The 19,388-nt window shown below is 35.2% G+C and overlaps 2 protein-coding genes across 2 annotated transcripts in view; both read right to left on the bottom strand.

Moving 5' to 3' along the window:
• Window positions 1-8,803: 8,803 nt before the first annotated feature.
• LOC108371380 (probable valine--tRNA ligase, cytoplasmic) lies at window positions 8,804-9,618 on the bottom strand. The gene is made up of 3 exons (XM_017626932.1): window positions 9,327-9,618; window positions 9,037-9,263; window positions 8,804-8,974 (listed from the first exon to the last, which is right to left on the bottom strand). Exons 1-2 carry the CDS (start codon window positions 9,551-9,553, stop codon window positions 9,038-9,040), a joined length of 453 nt encoding a protein of 150 aa, XP_017482421.1. The 5' UTR covers window positions 9,554-9,618; the 3' UTR covers window positions 8,804-8,974; window position 9,037.
• A 1,412-nt stretch (window positions 9,619-11,030) lies between these two features.
• Window positions 11,031-19,388, bottom strand: part of LOC108371330 (cysteine-rich with EGF-like domain protein 1) — a 17,964-nt gene continuing 9,606 nt past the window's right edge. Inside the window, exons 2-6 of the mRNA XM_017626881.1 lie at window positions 16,833-16,911; window positions 16,492-16,774; window positions 16,121-16,281; window positions 15,148-15,207; window positions 11,031-11,095 (exon numbers count right to left, since the gene is read on the bottom strand). Coding sequence (XP_017482370.1) covers window positions 11,051-11,095; window positions 15,148-15,207; window positions 16,121-16,281; window positions 16,492-16,774; window positions 16,833-16,911 — 628 coding nt within the window. The 3' untranslated portion in view covers window positions 11,031-11,050. The remainder of the gene's footprint in view (window positions 11,096-15,147; window positions 15,208-16,120; window positions 16,282-16,491; window positions 16,775-16,832; window positions 16,912-19,388) is intronic.

Here is a 19,388-nt window from a genome sequence, read left to right as displayed (position 1 = left end):
TGATTTGCGACCAGTGTTGCCAAACATGGGCTTTTCCTACCCAAAAACTGGTAGGTTTTTTTCCATTTGGTAGGTTGGTAGGCTTGATTGGATNTTTAAAATTTTGTAAAGTTTCAAGTTTGTCGCCTCGAGCGAGTAGTTATTTAATGGCGCAGGTTTGATTTGCGACCAGTGTTGCCAAACATGGGCTTTTCCTACCCAAAAACTGGTAGGTTTTTTTCCATTTGGTAGGTTGGTAGGCTTGATTGGATTTTGGTAGGTTTCGGGACTACGAGTAATAGTTATTTGAGAAAAATAGAAAATATGTATCTCTAAACATTTTTGCAATTTTTTTTACATTAATATTTCACGGTGGCCGCAAACAGGACTTTTCCTCAGTAAAAACGTGTACCCTTATTATTGCCAATATACAATACGAACATCCATATATACTTTATGGCGTACTTGGACCAAGATTCCAGGAAAATCTGCCAGTGGGCTGTATCCAACCATATTCTAGGCGGAGGCCTTCGCAATCGAAGTCTGTGTTCGGGAATTTTATGGTAGAAGGCAAATGAGGCCAGAATAAATATTATGTCAGATATTCAGGCAGCGTTAGAAGCCTTAGAGTCTTTTAAAGCAGCATCAAGGCTTGTGAACTCTTGAACCACCTGGGAGCCCACAATAGCGTAACCGCTGTGGAGGGTTCAGGGACATGAAGGGTTTGAAGGCAACGAAAGGGCTGACTGTCTTGTAGGGATGCGCGATACCGATACCATATTCAATATATCAATATCGTTGTTCATCATATAATTTATCATTAATTTATATCGAGATCACGAGTTGCGATACGATATCGATACAATATTTTGTTTCGATATGTGAAATATCGGAAACTTTTCTCTACCTACTCTGGGCGTCTGAATTGAAAATAAAATTGACTAGTTGGAAAAATTTTTTGTTCTCGCAAAACAGCTTTTGGCATAGTAAGCATAAAGAAAAAAATTCATAAAAATATAAAAATTTGTACTTCACTTTTAGAAATACATACATACATATGAAAAGGTGTGTCTCTTTGAAGGTACTTATCCAAAGTAACTTCGTTATTTTAATTTATGCTTATTTGCATTTTAATTCCAAGTATACCTATGTAGTTTCATAAACAATATATCTTTATTAACTATTTCGTTTTCGATATTTCCGATATTCAATATATCGATATTATTTTAGTAGATATATCGGTATTGGATATTGTGAGTTTAGAATATCGCAATATCGATATACCGAATTTTCATTGCCGATGCGCATCCCTACTGTCTTGCAAAGAGTGGAGCCCAAATGCGTTTGCATAGTTCCGAGCCTTTTTGCTGTACATCTAAAGGATACACTGCAAACCTACTTAGGAGCTAGCTGGGAATTGTTGCACACTGGCGGAAGTCGAAGGGAATAAGACAATCAAAGAGATTCATAACTTTTCAGGAGGAACTCCGAAAGAAACCTTGAACTGAAAACTCTTACTGGCTATCTGACAGCACACTGCAAGTTAACGTACCGATTGAATTAAAGGGTCTTTCTGTAGAGACTGACTGTAGGTTTTGTGGGCCGGTGAAGGAAACCCCAGAGTATATTCTATGGGCCTGTCCACGAAGCATGAATAGTAGACTGATGCACCATGGGGAACGATTGTCTTCTCCATCTAAAATTTGGAACATGGCATCATCCAGAGTGCTGAGCTTTTTAAATAGCCTAATATTGGAGCGATTACAATTAGGATTTAGCAGAATATATCTTCTTAGGTCGCAACGCGGGTATCTCCGAAGTTATAATAATAATATAGTCACTTGACACGAATAAAGACGCTCGGGTGTTTTGATGGCGAAAAAGGATGCGTGAAAAAAATTCACGAAAAATACGCGTTAACATGGATTCAACATCATTCCGGAAAAACTCTTTGGGGAATTCGTATACTCGCAAACATAATTGACCGCGAAAATAAGTCTTCTTCTTCGTCTTTCTTCCCCGTCAAAGAGGTTAACGCGTCTTTCTTTGCCCTCGTCTATGTTAAGAGTTCTTCTTCGCCGAAATTTTTTTACGCGTCTTTTTTCGCTGTCAACTTTTGAGCTCGCGTCTTTATTCGTATCTAATGACGATATGTATGTAGGTACAGTAAAATTAATTAATTAATTAATTAATCCCAACGGCTTTTTATCCTCCATGACGTACGGAACCGTTTTTTTTTTTTTAGTTTTTTCGTGCCGAGTAGTGGAAAGAGGAGTTTGTTAAGTGTCGAGATCTAAAACTATTCATCTACAGAATCAAATTCATCAGCTGATTGGATATGCTAAATATAGTATTTCAATTATTGAGAGTGGAAATAATAGTTTTCTTTATAGTAAAAATCGAGTCCGATACGTCAAACGTGCTGGAATGACAGTTAAAATAAACCACGGAATGATTCGTTTAGTTCAAAATTAGTTTTGCATGGCTTTAAAAATAGAGGTCGAAAGTGTCTTGACACTCGAGAAGGAACATTAAAATTTACCTCAGCCAGGAGGGCCGGGCTATTAATCAAGCCTGTCATTAATTTTACGATAAATATTATACCCAGCATTTCTCTACGACTTGCGAGTGTAGGCAAATTTATGAGCTTTAGACGACTTGTGTAAGGGGGGAGATTGTAATCTGAATCCCAGTTAAAATTACGCAATGCAAAAAGCAAGAATTGTTTTTGAATTGATTCAATCCTTTCTGAATGAACTTGGTAGCGGGGATTCCAAACAATAGATCCGTATTCTAGTATAGGTCTAACTAAACTGGTAAAAAGAGCTTTTGTAACATAAGGATCTTTGAACTCTTTTGACCATCGCCTTACAAATGCAAAAACGCCTTTGGCTTTATTGACTGTGACATTAATATGATGGTTGAAATTGAGTTTGGAATCCATTGTGATACCAAGATCGACAAAATTGGATACCTGCTCCAGATTATAATTTGATATTGAATAAACAGCTGGTTGAACAGCCCTCCGAGAGAAACACATAACTTTACATTTTTGAAGGTTTAGTGGCATATAGTTTGTATTACACCAACTAACCACGTTGTTCAGATCCGCTTGTAACAAAGACCTTTCTTCGATAGAGGACAATGTTTTAAAAAGTTTCACATCATCGGCATACATTAAAATTTTTGAATGTTTTATTATAGAAGAAATATCATTAATGAATATCAGGAACAGAATCGGACCAAGGTGGCTTCCCTGAGGAACTCCTGAAGAAACTTTAATGATGTTGGAAGAACAATTATTAACAATAACTCTTTGTGTTCTATCAGAGAGGTAAGATGAGATCCATTGAAGAAGACTGGGCTGAAAGCCGATTAGGTCGAGTTTACGGATGAGTAACGAGTGACATACTTTGTCAAAAGCTTTACTGAAATCGGTGTAAATTACGTCGGTATGAGCATTTTCTCTAAAACCGTTTGAGACATGAGTTGTAAACTCCAATAAATTAGTCATAGTAGATTTTCCTTTAGAAAACCCGTGTTGAGATTGTGTAATTGAAGAAGATATAGAATATGTCAGCTGGTTAACAATAATTGCTTCGAATAATTTGGGGATAGCGGAGAGTTTCGCTATGCCTCGATAGTTTTCTATAGAGGACCTGCTGCCGTTTTTGTGAAGTGGTATTATGAAAGACTCCTTCCAGGCTGACGGAAAAACGCCATGTTTAAGTGACAAATTGAATAGAGTTGTTAAAGGCTCGCAGATGTTCTCAGCGCAGTTTTTAAGAAAACAGGTCGGAATATGATCAGGTCCAGGCCTAAATGACGCTTTTAAGGTTTTTAAAGAGTGTAAAACTTCATCGGAAGATATTACTGGAATATAAGCAGAGTTGATTGGACAAAGCTCGTACGGATAGTCTCCACTTATAGGGAAGTCTACAGAATAATTGGACCTAAAGAACCGAGCAAACATGTTGGCAATGAGTTGGCTGTCGCTAGATACAGTGTTGCGATAATGCATAGCGGACGGAAAACCATGTGCCTTACGCTTTGAATTTACGAAACCATAAAATGATTTAGGATTGTTAATTAAATTCTTCTTAATTTTACATAAATATGAATTATAACATTTCTTATTTAATGCAAAGTAGCTATGCCGCAAAACTGAGTACCTTAGGTAATCACTGTGTAAGCCCGTTCTTTTATACAGTTTAAAAGAGTGCGACTTTTTATTTTTCAATTTTTTAAGCTCTTTAGTGAACCATAATTGTATTGGTTCTTCATGAACAATATTACGTATTGGCACATACTTTCGAAACAAATTGAAAACAGTATCATTAAAGTGCTCAACGCTACGCTCCACGTCATCTCTATATATTGGCCAAGATAACTTTGAAAGTTCTTTGTTAATTTTCCTGAAATTTGCTTTCGCAAAAACATATCTAGTACTTGAACTTGACTTATTATTATGTATTTCATTTATGATTTCGTAGCTTAACTCAAGAGCAGGATGGTATGCATCTTCCGGCAAAACTAGGGGATCACACCGATTAATAGAGGCCTTCGGAACATCATCAACGTAAACGAGATCCAAGACCTTTCCAAACTTATTTGGACATATATTTATTTGTTTGAGGCATAGTTCAGCCATTTCCTCCAGAAATACATTGTAACTATCTCTAGATGAAACTGGTACAACATCGGTGTCAATGATGTTCCATGAAATGTGTGGCAGATTTAAATCGCCCAAAACAATCATAGAATCGGATGCCGTAAGCATTGCATTTACGGTCTCAAGTAAAGAAACTAGCTGCATATATACCGATACGGCAGAATTAGGAGGGATGTAGCAAAGAGCTAAATAAATATAAGTCTTTCCAGCCTGTACACGTATACATTTAAATTCGGTATATTCAATGACAGGAAGACTAACTTCCTCGGATGGTATCGATGAATGCACCGCAAAAAGAACACCACCGCCGATTCTGCCCACGCGGTCACTCCTGTATATTTGATATTCATTTGGAAGAATTTCGGAATTAAAAATATGAGGTTTGAGCCATGTTTCGGTCAAGGAAATAATATTATAATTGCAGTCAAAACCTTTTAAATATAAGTCAGTTAATTTGGTATTCAAACCTCTAACGTTTTGATAGTAAATACTTAAATTAGACTTGCGAGTTAGTTTTTTGAATCCGAATTAAGATTAGAAATTTTAGCTACGTTATTATTACTTTTATTAGGTTTATACTCAAACTCGCGAACAAACGCCCCGGTCGGCCAAAATGAACTATTTAGTAGTGAATCAAAATCTTCGGAAGCTACATCAATTTTAAAAGATGAAATATCGCGATCGTATTTAAAATTAAATTTACGAATAAATACATCTTTAGTTCTAATTTTAGTCGATATGTATGACTTTATATCATCCGAAGAAGTATCTTTAGCAAATCTAGAGACAAAGATTGATCTTCTCGGAGGAATTACAACCAACTTTTTGGTAATGATGTCTGATGTGCGGGGCTCCGAATTATTCGGAGGAACTAAGTTAGACAGTGGAGCTTGAGATGTTGATGGCAACACTGTTAAATCAACGGTTTGACTATTTTTAGAAGTAGACCTAGTGGATATGGCTTTAGAAATCGGAGGCTCCAATGCCTGAGGGCATGGAGAAGATAAATTAATAAGTTCTAAGGACTGGGATGGAGGATTTTTTTTACTAGAATCCGTGGCTGTCTTTTTAGGTGGACTAATAACATGCCCACCTTTATTTTCACGGCTATCTTCAGAGTGTGGAGGGTCGTCGAGACAAGTGAAAGATCTAAACATTTTTTCGTAATGCTTAAATTTCTCAACAAGCGCCGACAGATCCTTCCCGATCTCAGAAAAACCATTTCTGGACTGCCTGAAGAATTTAAATAAATCAACTTCGGTTGATCTACATTTTTGACAAGACCAACGAAGACCCTTACCCTCGTTAATAGCGTCTAATACTCTACCGCTCAAACCAGCACATTTTATATGGGCAATCCCATCGCAGAGCCAGCATGACACATAGGAGTCGCTTTTAACGTGGCAATTGGTGTAAATACACGACATGTTTAAAATTATATTTATTTTTAGGTTTTAGAAGCAAAAAAGCAAAAACGGTTTTGAAAACGATGTATTAATCAGTGAACCAATCAGCTGGTAAATATCAGTTAGCGAACAGTTTTAAATGCACTGTATATTTGACACCTAATAAACACAACGCAAACAGCTGTGACAAAGATGAAACAGCAGAAATGACAAAAAGACAAAAAGAGCAAAATCAATGTGCACAAACAAAAACAATTGTACAACAACAATATATTATATGAAACAAAATACTCGGCAAATGAAATTAAGAATATCAAGTTAAATTAATCAAATTTACGGGAAATTTTGATGTTAAATTTTGCACCAGAAGTTTATTAACACTTTTTTTAATTTTTTACTTTAATAAGCGTAAACAGCTTTATCAAACACAAAATTTAAACAGATCACAGAAAAACACAGCTTCACAGCTTGACGTTTGCGTCTTGCGTTATACGTTATACGCAGCTAATTTTTTTTTATTTTACTAGCTGTGTTTTAGTATTACCAAATGTTATGTTAGCTATGTTTTTAATAAATTTGACATTGAAAAAAATATTAAAACTGAAAAAAATGTTTGGTAGGTTTTGGTTGGTTATGGTAGGAAATTTCGGTAGGAAAAAAAATGTGTGTGGCAACGCTGTTTGCGACCCGTTAGGAAACATGCTGTAACCCGAAAAAGCAGTAAAATCACTCTTCTAATTTTTTAAAGTACTAAATAAAAAATTTTAAAAATTACTAAATTTTTCTTTTTTTACCTAAATCACCTAATGTACTCGCCAAAAAATATTCCTTAAAATACAGTGAAAGGTCGCTTAGACGGACGCTCTAATAAGCGGACACATTCTTGGGAACGAACAAGTTTTGGTTTTTTTTTTCATACAAAATGCTTTCCCATACACGGACTTTCCGATAAAAAAAAACTCTCCCATAAGCGGACGCGAAGCTCTAACAAGCGGTCAATTTTCTTTTGTTTGTGTACTTTTGAATGTACTTTTAATTCACCCTGTTTCTGTCTATTGAAGAATAAATATTATTTTAATTTAGAAACCCGCAATTTCAATTTTTTATGTTTGAATTTTTATTTTATTTTTTACGAAATTCCTGTAAGCGGACATCTCTCATAGGCGGACAAAAAAGGCTACCATCGGTTTCCGCATATTGGAGCTTTCACTGTATTTGACATCCGCATTCGCATTCGCATCCGCGGATGTTCGCTTTTAAACATCCGCATCCGCGGATGTCTAAAAATCCACATTTGCAACATCCCTAATACGTACATATAAGCCAATCAACAATAGGCCTTTTTCAGGGCCGCAATTAAGTTGACAAAGAGATTAAAATTTTATGTCCTATATATATTTATGTTCTTAACGTATATAATGTATGCATGTATCTTTTTATAGCATTTTCAGTTTAAATGAAGCCATATTCAAATTAAGCGAAACCTTTTTCAAATTAAATGAAACCTTTTTCATGTTAAGCGAAACCTTTTTCAAATTAAATGAAACATTTTTCATGTTAAGCGAAACCTTTTTCAGATTCAGTGAAACTTTACTCAAATTAAATGAGACCTTTTTCAGAGTCAATGAAACTTTATTCAAATTAAATGAAATTTTTTTCAAATTAAATGAAACTTTATTCAAATGAAATTAAACTTCTTTTTTGGATTACTTTGAATTAGCTGTTACGTGTTGCTCTCCCTTACGGTCAAGGCATGTTGAATAAAGTCTTGCCGTTTCGGTCCAATTGGACCAAAATTGGTAGTTTCATTTCTTAAAATAAGGCTTTGGTAGGTTGGTTGGTTTGTTGTGATTTTCGAGGGATTTTGATAACTAGGATAATCATATAATTTATTCATTTTCTAAAACTTCAAATATCTCTGTTTTCGGGAGACATGTAAAGGATGATGTGAAAAGGAAAAGAGTAATGGGACATGTCAAAATTATTCTTGAACCGAAGTTGAATGTTGCCGTGATTAGACTGTGCTCTAATCTCTATGTTGTTTAAGTTAGAAGAAAATAATTATACAACTGTTATGCAAACGCCAAATTTTACATTTCGCTTAAGCGAGTGAGTGAGAAGGGAGAGTATTTGTACCTTATTTCCCTCTTCTCCCTTAAGAAAATAATAGTTGACAACTTTGAATTCGTGTAGCAACAGTAAAAATATTCTCCCAGTTAAACATCATAATCGGCGTTATCGACTCCCTGATATAAGTATGGCATCGATACCGTCGATAACGATGTGTAACTGGGAGTTAAGGCTCTGTTGCGTACGTGTCTTTACGTAGAAATCAAAAACCAACAGACTTCTACGTGTGTAAGGCTGTGCGTTGGGTAACAGCTTACACGCGAAGCTCATTTAACAGATTCCTTATGTGACAACTCTCAAGCAATGCAAAGTATGCATAACAGAGCCCTTAGTGTTAGCCAGACATGGTGCAAACGGCTCTTAATAGGTTAAGTTGATTTCCTGTTCCTTAATTTAAAAATGTTTAATACTTAATTTGAATAAAGTTTCATTGAGTCTGAAAAAAGTTTCATTTAATTTGAATAAAGTTTCATTGAATTCGAAAAAGGTTTCATTTAATTTGAAAAAGGTTTCGCTTCATCTGAAAAGGGTTTCAATTAATTTGAAAAAGGTTTCGCTTAACCTGAAAAAGGTTTCATTTAATTTGAAAAAAGTTTCATTTAAACTGAAAATGCTATAATAATTACCATTTAAATTGTATAATTTTTTTACTTAGATTTAATAGCAATTACTTGTTTTTGCACATCATTTTGCTTCGTTATAGTTAAACTTAACTAAGTGGATAAATGAAAATATAATAATACATATTTAACGCGCAGTTTTAAGAAATTCTTCAACGGTTTGACCACTGCAAATTAAGACTATAGTAGTAAAAATTTCAAATCGAATAAATGTATATTAAAACTATACCTCATTGCACTAGCTTCCAAAAACAGGGAAGAAAAATAACTATGACGTACTGAGCTCTGGTTGTTGATGCAAGACTATTTTGCTGAGACTGACGCGACACACACCAGTCGCGTATACCCTCCATCCAGGGGAACCAGATTTTTGTGTGATGATCTGGTGTAATTTTCAAATACCCCTCCCGGACAGCTTCAGTGGCATCGGCAGCCAGCTGATCACATTTCACGTACCTGCAAAATGATTGTAAAGCAACAGTTATAATATTTATTCGCAAAGTAATTTACGAAACATACCATTGTGGCTTAATCATGGGTTCAACTACATCCTTGGAATGACTGTAGAAGTGCACGACCATAGGATTATTGACGGTCTCGCGATACAAGCCCAGTTCTTTTAGTTTTTCTAGTATGCGTTTACGGCAATCAAAACGTTTCATGCCCTTAAACTCGCCGTAGTCACCGATGATATAACCATCGTCATTGAAGTAGTGATGATGATCGGTTTTGAAGTAAACATTCATTTATATAGCATTTTCAGTTTAAATGAAACTTTTTTCAAATTAAATGAAACCTTTTTCAGGTTAAGCGAAACCTTTTTCAATTTAATTAAAACCCTTTTCAGATGAAGCGAAACCTTTTTCAAATTAAATGAAACCTTTTTCGGATTCAATGAAACTTTATTCAAATTAAATGAAACTTTTTTCAGATTCACTGAAACTTTATTCAAACCAAATGAAACTTTTTTGAAATTAAATGAAACTTTATTCAAATTAAGTATTAAACATTTTTAAATTAAGGAACAGGAAATCAACTTAACCTATTAATAGCCGTTTGCGCCATGTCTGGCTAACACTAAAGGCTCTGTTATGCATATTTGGCATTGCTTGAGAGTTGTCACATAAGGAATCTGTTAAATGAGCTTCGCGTGTAAGCTGTTACCCAACGCACAGCATTACATACGTAGAAGTCTGTTGGTTTATGATTTCTACGTAAAAACACGTACGTAACAGAGCCTTAACTCCCAGTTACACATCGTTATCGACGCTATCGACGCCATACTTATATCAGGGAGTCGATAACGCCGATTATGATGTTTAACTGGGAGAATATTTTTACTGTTGCTACACGAATTCAAAGCTGTCAACTATTATTTTCTTAAGGGAGAAGAGGGAAATAAAGTACAAATACTCTCCCTTCTCACTCACTCGCTTGAGCGAAATTTAAAATTTGGCAAACTCTATGGATCAGTCTAATCACGGCAACATTCAACTTCGGTTCAAGAATAATTTTGACATGTCCCATTTCTCTTTTCCTTTTCACATTATCCTTTACATGTACTTCCGAAAACAGAGATATTTGAAGTTTTATAAAATGAATAAATTATATGATTTGCCTAGTTACCGAAACCCCTCGAAAATCACAACAAACCAACCAACCTACGAAAGCCTTATTTTAAGAAATGAAAGTACCAATTTTGGTCCAATTGGACCGAAACGGCAACAATGTATGACCGTAAGGAAGAGCAACACATAACAGCTAATTCAAAGTAATCCAAAAAAGAAGTTTCATNGAAACCCCTCGAAAATCACAACAAACCAACCAACCTACGAAAGCCTTATTTTAAGAAATGAAAGTACCAATTTTGGTCCAATTGGACCGAAACGGCAACAATGTATGACCGTAAGGAAGAGCAACACATAACAGCTAATTCAAAGTAATCCAAAAAAGAAGTTTCATTTCATTTGAATAAAGTTTCATTTAATTTGAAAAAAGTTTCATTTAATTTGAATAAAGTTTCATTGAATCTGAAAAAGTTCTCATTTAATTTGAATAAAGTTTCACTGAATCTGAAAAAGTTCTCATTTAATTTGAATATACTTTCACTGAATCTGAAAAAGGTTTCATTTAATTTGAAAAAGGTTTCACTTAAAATGAAATAGGTTTCATTTAATTTGAAAAAGGATTCGCTTAATTTGAAAATGGTTTCATTTAAACTGAAAATGCTATACCCTGGCATCCTACTGGTTCATATCCCATAATCCAGCCATCTTTGCAGTTACGACACCTGGATGATGAATGAAAAAAAGAAAAAGGCATATTTTTACAGGTCTATTCTAACAATTTGGTTACAATAACTTGTCACCTTAAATTTGTTACAATTTTGTAACCAATACTTGTACCGGGTATTCTAGCAACTTCGTAACAAGGAAAAGTTCACCTTGTGGTGAAAGCGAAATTATTGGCAGCACTGTTCACAGCTGATTACTAAAATAATGAAATTGACAGATGAAAAATGGAAACGCAACAGCGAGAAAAGTAAGTGTATTTTAACTTATTTAGCCATTTATGCAAATAACTAAATTTATTAAATGTGTTTCTTGCAGAAAATTTCAGCGGACAACGCAGGAACAACTGCAATGCTATATTGCATATATAAAAAAGAATCCAGAGCTGGTGACTGGAAAAAATACGCCTGCGCAGCCACGACAGGTGCAAGATCTGTGGGAGGAACTAGCCAACAATTTGAATGCGCTGAACGGGCCCACACGTACCCCAATTAAGTGGAAGGAGGTAAGTAGCAACATGCATTTATTTAGCAAAAAAGCTTTACTTTGTATTTCTTTTTGCAGTCACTGGCAAACTGGAAAAAACAATTGCGTAGTCGGGCGAGAAGGCTCAAAGCGGACCAAATGGGCACAGGAGGCGGGCCAAAGCCTGCTGATTTGGGTGATTTTGACAGCCAAGCACTTGAGGCCATGGGAATGATGGCAGTGGATGGGATTCCTGCTCAGGAGCTGGGATTCCAGGCAAGAATAGATCCTATTTTTAATGAAAACGTTCATAAGTGTATTAATATAATTTTTTTTTTATATATCTATTATAGGATACTGTATGCTCCACTGCACATGACGTAGTCTCAACTTTGCGAGTTACGGTAGATGAACCCTGCAGTCCACCCGTTCATACGAGTATTAATGTTTTTTTTTAATATTATAGGATACTGTATGCTCCACTGAACATGAGGAAGTCTCAGCTTTGCAAGTTACGGTAGAAGAACCCTGCAGTCCACCCGTCAGCAATAGTCCACTCTGCAGAACCAATATTTTTTCTCGCAGCGATATTTCTTCTTCCAACTCACCCATTGAGGCAACACCATCCAGAACAAACAACAAAAGAGGAGGATCACAGGAACTCGTAGATGTTGTGTTAAAACATATTAGAAAGCGAGAAGAGTACGATGGCCGTATGCTTGAGCAGCAAACAAGAACTAATGATGCTCTAGCTAAACTAGGAGAAGGATTTTTGGCTCTTGCTGAAGCTATGAAAAAGCCTTAATATAATCATTTATTGTATTGTATTGCTGTATTCGCTCAGCCGGCTTTAAGCACACTAATTTTTTTTGCTGTACTGGCGTTTTTTAACTTATAAAAAGACTGAGTTTATTATTTCTTTTATTATTTAAGTATATTTAATTTGCTACATGCTTATATAATATACATATCTATCGATGTGTGTATGCACATATGTACACTAACATATACACATATGCACATATTTGAATGAATTTGCAGGAGATTATTTTGTTACATGGTCATGCTAATATAGCTTTGAAGTAAAGCAAATGCTGTTTTATTTGAATTATGCTTTCATAACTGAAATGGAAAAAGTCGTGAATAAATTATTTTATTTTTTTCATTAAATGATGTGGGAGTTGTAATTCGATGAAATCCATCATATGCAGAACCGCGTATGTGAAGTTTTAGAAATCATTTTCTAGAGTGTAAAAACGCCCATATTTCAAAATGGTTCTCTTTTTTATAAAGAAATCGCACTTCTGGCTAGTATATTTCAGGACAAATGGATAAGGATTGAGCCAAGAGCTTGTGTGAGCAAATCCAATTTTTGGCAGCCAATGTCAGTTACGCGGTTTTGCAGAATGACGCTGTTTTGTACTTTAAACGACGATATGTAACTATGAAATTTTTACACAACATGGAAGAAGTAGCTGCAATTTCTAGGTACTTAACTCAATATTTGCAATTTTTGGATTATGACGCTATTGAAATAAATGAGCGATATGTATTTACATACATATGTATGTATGCACTTCGTATGGAAAAAATTACTGACATCGTTAACAAAAAATTTTTTAGAAAATCAACGCGATTCATTAGCAACTTTAAACTTGCATTTTGTTATACTAAAATCTAATGGGCTATAAAACTGCATACTTAGATTTTTTCCAGAAAATCTGATAGGAAGTTGGAAATGGTTATGCGATATTTTGGATTTTCCTAAGTTTTGCAGAAAGTTTAGAGATTATATCTTTATGTTTTTTGTTATAGTATTAACTATATTTTTATAAAAAATTAGTGGAAAGAAATTAGAATAATAACCATTGCGAAAAATTGTCTGTACAAATACTTTTGTCCGGTACCGTAAGCTAGTTCACTAATAAAGCAACAATGCCCCGTGGTAGATAATTTCGTTTTAAAGCGTTTGAATGTATCGAGAACGTATTATCTGACCTTCACGATAATACTGACTTCGAATAACGTTTGCTGGTGTGGATGGAGTATCGAATTCTGCCTCATTAGTCTCGATAAAAGTAAGCGGACATTTCTTTAATGCAATATTATGCAAAATTACGCACGCATTTATAATGTTGACTGCTCTTTCATGACTGTAGTGCAAAGCTCGATGCTTCGAAAGGCACCTAAATCGCGATTTTAGCACCCCGAAAGCTCTCTCAACTACATTGCGAGCTTTGGCATGTAACTTATTGTACCTTTCCTCTTGTGTACTGGATGGCTCTGGAATTGGAGTTAGAAGCCAAGGCTCCAGGGGATATCCTTGGTCTCCCAAAAGCCAGCTACCACTTTGTCTCATCATGAACAAGCGTACTGCCGATGTTGTCCAAATTCCGGAATCATGGCATGAGCCCGGAAATCTAGCGTTCACTGCTAAAAATTTTAGGCTATGATCACAAACGGCTTCCACATTTATGCTATAAAATCCTTTTCTATTCATGTAGAGGCTGCTTGGCTTTGAAGGATCAATCGACGAAGGAGCAATAATTGCAATGTGGGTGCAATCGATCGCGCCTATTGTACTTTTTACGCCGAAAGACACGTAAAAGCTGTAAAAATATTATAAATAGAGGCGTGTATTAAATTACAACTAAATACTTTTCCATTGAACTGTATACCCCGTTTTGATGGTCAATTGTTCTTCATTTGTTTTGGGAAAATTTACTTCGTTTAGTTTTCTGTTAACAATAATAGCTGATATGTGCTGAAGTGATCGCGACACTGACGGCTGGCTCATTGAAGCCACAAAATTGTTTCCAACGCATTTTTGGTATGATCCATTGGCGAAGAAATAAAGGGAAGCAAAAAAGCGTAGGCCAAATGGAAGCGATGTCTTCTGATCATCAAATGGCATGAGCTCTTCAATAAGCTCATTACACACCGCTTTAGACAGGCGAAAATATTGTACGAAAACTGTTTCAGACATGGAGAATGGGTCACTGCTGTCCCGCAGGCTTCTGAGCAGCCGTTTCCTTTCCAACACTTCTTCCTGCTCCATTTGCATAGCACAAAGAACTAAAAGTGCTTCTTCCATTCTTTGCTTAAAAGTTTAATTGGCGACTTCAATAAGCAAACTTTATTAATTTTATAATTTTAATTATCTTTGATTCGCACAACTCGAAATATGTACACATGAAAACAGCTGTAACGAGCTTGTTACCTCCTAATTGGCAGGTAACAATTTTTGTAACTTTTGTCACGGTATCAAGAATTCAGAATACCGATATTTTGAATTTGTAACCAAAGTGGTCAATTGTAACCGTGGTGACTGTTGTACCGACATCAGAATAGCCTGGTTAATATGTTGGATATAAAGATAATATAATTGTAATAACTGCATGAATGCAAACCATTAGTTTACTTTATTTCAGTTACAGCAATGAACATAACCTTCACTCAGTTGTTGTAACAGCTTAAAAATTATTCAAATAATTTTGGGGAATGTTGCTGAAGCGACAACCCTTGGACAGATATACTTTGGTAATGTTCAGGATGCATTAAACAAATGCAAAAATACTTCGACTAACCTTTAGGTCCGCGCCGGTGCATCCCTTTTCATAGCAAGATTTGTGACATGGGGAACATCCCCAGCAAAAAATCGGTAATCGCTTTTAGTGGTAACGTGTTCTAGAAGGCATAGCGTTGTAATGCCTTCGAATTTTTTCACTTCTTTTAGGCATTGTAGGTAATGCAAAGTAGAATGTCATACAATATTTTATTTATTTCGCTTCTTTGTTTCATTTTGGGGAATGCAAAGTAGAATGTCCTATAATATTTCTTTCTTAATTCGCTTCTTTGCTTCATTTCAGGGAATGCAAAGTAGAATGTCCTACAACATTTTATTTTTTTCGCTTATTTGCTTCATTTCAGGGCATGCAAAGTAGAATGTCCTACAATATTTTTTTTTTTATTTCGCTTCTTTGCTTCATTTCGGGGAATGCAAAGTAGAATGCTGCATCGTAGCCAGCTGAAAAATAGAATGAATATCCAAAAAATCTTTTTCTACCGTTAGTTTCCGTGGAAATTTGTTTCGCATAAAAATCATGTTTTGCTTTGTTCAATTTGCAGCGAAGTTGAAGTCAGTCAATGAAGTGAAGTACATGAGTGAGGAAGTACAATTTTAAGCTTAATTAAATATGCATGTATGTACATACCGATTTTTAAGTAAAATCTAAATACCCAAATACATACATATGTATGTATAAAAACTGATTTATACAAATTTTAATTAATTTTAATCTTTTAACACATTTTCTGATTTAATATATGTAAATAAGTATGTACTCATCTGGGCATTCTACATTAGTTTCTCTGTAAGGCATTCTTTGTTCGCTTCTCTGGATTCTGTTTATCCATGCGTTCTCCCTTCGTTTGAAGGTAATGCTGCGGGTAAGGGCTTACCGCCAATGACATGCCCATGTTAAAATAATGCCTTCCTGAAGCGAAAGGGTAAGCGATTCCCATCGCCTAGCTCGTTTCCACTTTCGCTTCTGTGGTAATCGTGTTTTTTGCTGGGTCATTGTAGGCTTCAAAGTGATTATCAGCACACTTATTACAATTCTCACCTTTAAATCCAGCATCACAGGCGCATTTGCCATTACCTTTACGAGTGCCAGAACCCTTACATTTTCCTATGATAAAGAAAAATACGTAAAATCAAATTAGGAATAGTGCGTGGTTTCCAATCACGAGACTTTATTAGCCTGCTCCCGTTTTCCAGGTCTTGCAGGTTTTACGGGAAGCTGTTCCCGTGCGCCACGTTCCCATAAGGTTTATTAAAGGCGAAAACAGCTTTTCCTGTAAAGCCCGCAAATCCAGAAGTAGGGCAACAGGCTATATATGTTTGTGGTAGGTTTTACGTCAAATACGTCCAAAGTAACCACCAGGGCAACACAGTAGCAGCTTGTCAATGCATAACCAAACATGTAGGTCAGGTGAATCGCTTTGTTTGTGCAAGAACCAATCTTCTAATAGGGGCTCGTGATCGTTGGCCATGGTATGACACTGATCTTGTCCACGTTTAACATCACTACACAACTGCTCTTGAACCTCGACTAAACGCACTTCACTGGTTTTATAAGAACGTAGTTTTTCCTCTTCCCAAGCTGCATCACCACCGGCATGCTTGCCGCGACTTATTTTTTCCAACCCCTGTAAGCAAAGTTTTTATTAATACGACACAAAGTTGTTATTACTGCCACGCACTCACCAACTTAAATGATTCCACATGCACAGTGCATGATTTAGAAGGCGCAAACTTAGTTGATCGACCACTTTCTGCAGGAAAACTGCGACAAGATATTATCACTTTTTCGGTACCTGCAATACAAACACAAAAATTCTAAATAGTTAATTAATAAGACCTATTCTTTTGAACACATTTCAAGAGTGGTTGTATATTTTTTGTTAACGTTGTGCTTAATTTACCATATTCAAAGATGGCTTGAGAAATTGGTGAATCGTGAAGAAAACACGTTTTCTCACTGCAAATTCACAACTGTCAACTCGTTGTTCTTCGCCATATTCTTTGTTTACCCGTTGCCACAAATGTCATTCTGCGGGAATGCGCAATCTTGTATTCTATCGTTCTTGTCCAATACTAGTATGGGAACTATTTATGCACGTTTATTTGCCACAAGTTTTTCAACGGCTCGGCGCCAGTGAGCCATTCGCAATCGTATGCTGCGAATGCCGCATTTTACTAAAGCCAGCATTTATATATAAGCTACGAACACATACTACGTTTATACGTAAGCTATTTGCAAATAAAAATAATTTGCAAATACCTAACTCACTGTTTATTCGATGGTGAAAAATTCTTTTTTAATATTGCCTGATTATAAAAAGGCAACAATATGACCATCGAAAAGGAAAATTAACCTAAGAATGGCAGGGTCTTGCGCTTATTTGCAAATAGTACCACTAATTAGTGGTATAATCAATACTTATTTGCGCGATTTAGTTATTTGCAAATAAAAAATTAACTCAGCGTTTATACGGCAAAGTTTTCCATTTTGCAAATTGTTATTTGCAAATAATGCGTTCGTATAAACGTAGTAATAGATATGTATGTATATCAATTTATCCTTATACGTAAATTAGAGTGGTTCATAAAAACACTCTTTCATAAACGCTACATTAGAATATTTTTATTTGTGATAAAAAAAGAGACACGTATTTTTTTATCTTGAGAGGTAGCGTTTATGAATTACAAAAAAAACATTTTTTGAACCACTCTAAGGTAAATATTATAAATGTTACTTTAAAATATATTTAATATAATAAAAACTGTGGTGTAGTGGTAAGCAGTGCGCGCTTCCACTCCGCAGCACCTGGGTTCAAACCCTGGTCAAAGCAACATCGCAAAAAAAATATAGATAAAAGGTTTTTTCTTAACAGCGGTCGTTTCTCGGCAGGCAATGGCAAACCTCCGAGTGTTTTTCTGCCATGAAAAACAGCTTCTCATAAAAATACAATCGCCGTTCGGAGTCGGCAACATCAAGGCGCACGCCACAATTCGGAAGAGAAGCTCGGCCAAACACTAACATATGTGAAAGCGCCAATCTATTATTATTATAAATAAAAACGGAATTGGCATATTTTCTTGATACAGAGCAACAAACTCCACTCAACTTCTCAATGTTATAGAAATTGGTCCATTTTTTACCACTTAGTAAATTTTTTGGACTGGAAAAGAAATTGGAAGCAGCAACCGTGCATTAGCAATAACAATGCAGCATCTTCTCGCTTCCGCGAATTTTAACATAGTCCAACATGCACACTCAGCAAATTACTGTCTGCAACTTCTTTACTATATTTTAAAAGTAAAAAAGTGAAAAGTAATTTCATTCAAGCAAACATTTTAAATATTCCTTTACACTTGCGCCTTGCTATTATACATACACTTCTCTCAAATCTCATACATATATATGTATGTATTTCACAAGCACACACTTTGTCTATGCCTACATATCGCACACCGCACAGTGTTCGATCTTCAAATTTGAGACGACAAAAATGGTTTTTTAATATTCCTTTTTTTTTTAATCTGGCTACTCTATTATTAAGAAGAATCTCAATATATACCAGAAATACCATATATGCGACAAGTTTTTTGTTTATACACTTCTAGCGGTATTGCGAATAGTAGGGAAAATAAACAAACAAAAACACAATTAGTGCGAACGCAACTAGTGCAATTTTTAAAAGCCTATAATTATCAAAGTAATAAATATATTTTCAAAATTTTTTCGGTGGAGATAACTTAAGCTATTATCTGGTTAAACTTTTTATATCTTTGTGTTTTGAGTAAAGGTAACTGTTTACAGATGAAAAACTCAGGGCATGTTTTTACAAGTGATTCCTAATAAAAGTAAATTTTCAGCGGTCCTGATCTTTTGACTCCACCAACACCCACCACAACAAAGAACATATATATAACATACATATATTTATTTTTAAAAATAAGAAATAAAATTCTGCACATACTTGCACTTTTGTGAGAAAATTAAATTTTAGTATGAGCGCCTCTAAAATATCGCATAGAATTTTGTTTGATGTATGGTTATCTAACCTTAAAGAAGATAGATGTGATAAAATATGTAACTTTATTACTATGAATTTTAGCAGCGGATCAACAACAACTATCGATTTTGATAAACTTAAACATTTTTCTTGGCGTTTATGTTCAAAATTTGAAGGAAAATGGGCAAAAGCGTATAGAGTAAAACCTCGCTTTTTGCATGATAATGATAAATGGCTTTCA

Source organism: Rhagoletis zephyria, unplaced genomic scaffold, assembly GCF_001687245.7.
Source record: "Rhagoletis zephyria isolate East Lansing unplaced genomic scaffold, Rhagoletis_zephyria_1.1 Rzeph_scaffold_00067, whole genome shotgun sequence".
Lineage (NCBI taxonomy): Eukaryota > Metazoa > Arthropoda > Insecta > Diptera > Tephritidae > Rhagoletis > Rhagoletis zephyria.
This window is presented reverse-complemented; position numbering and strand designations above follow the sequence as displayed.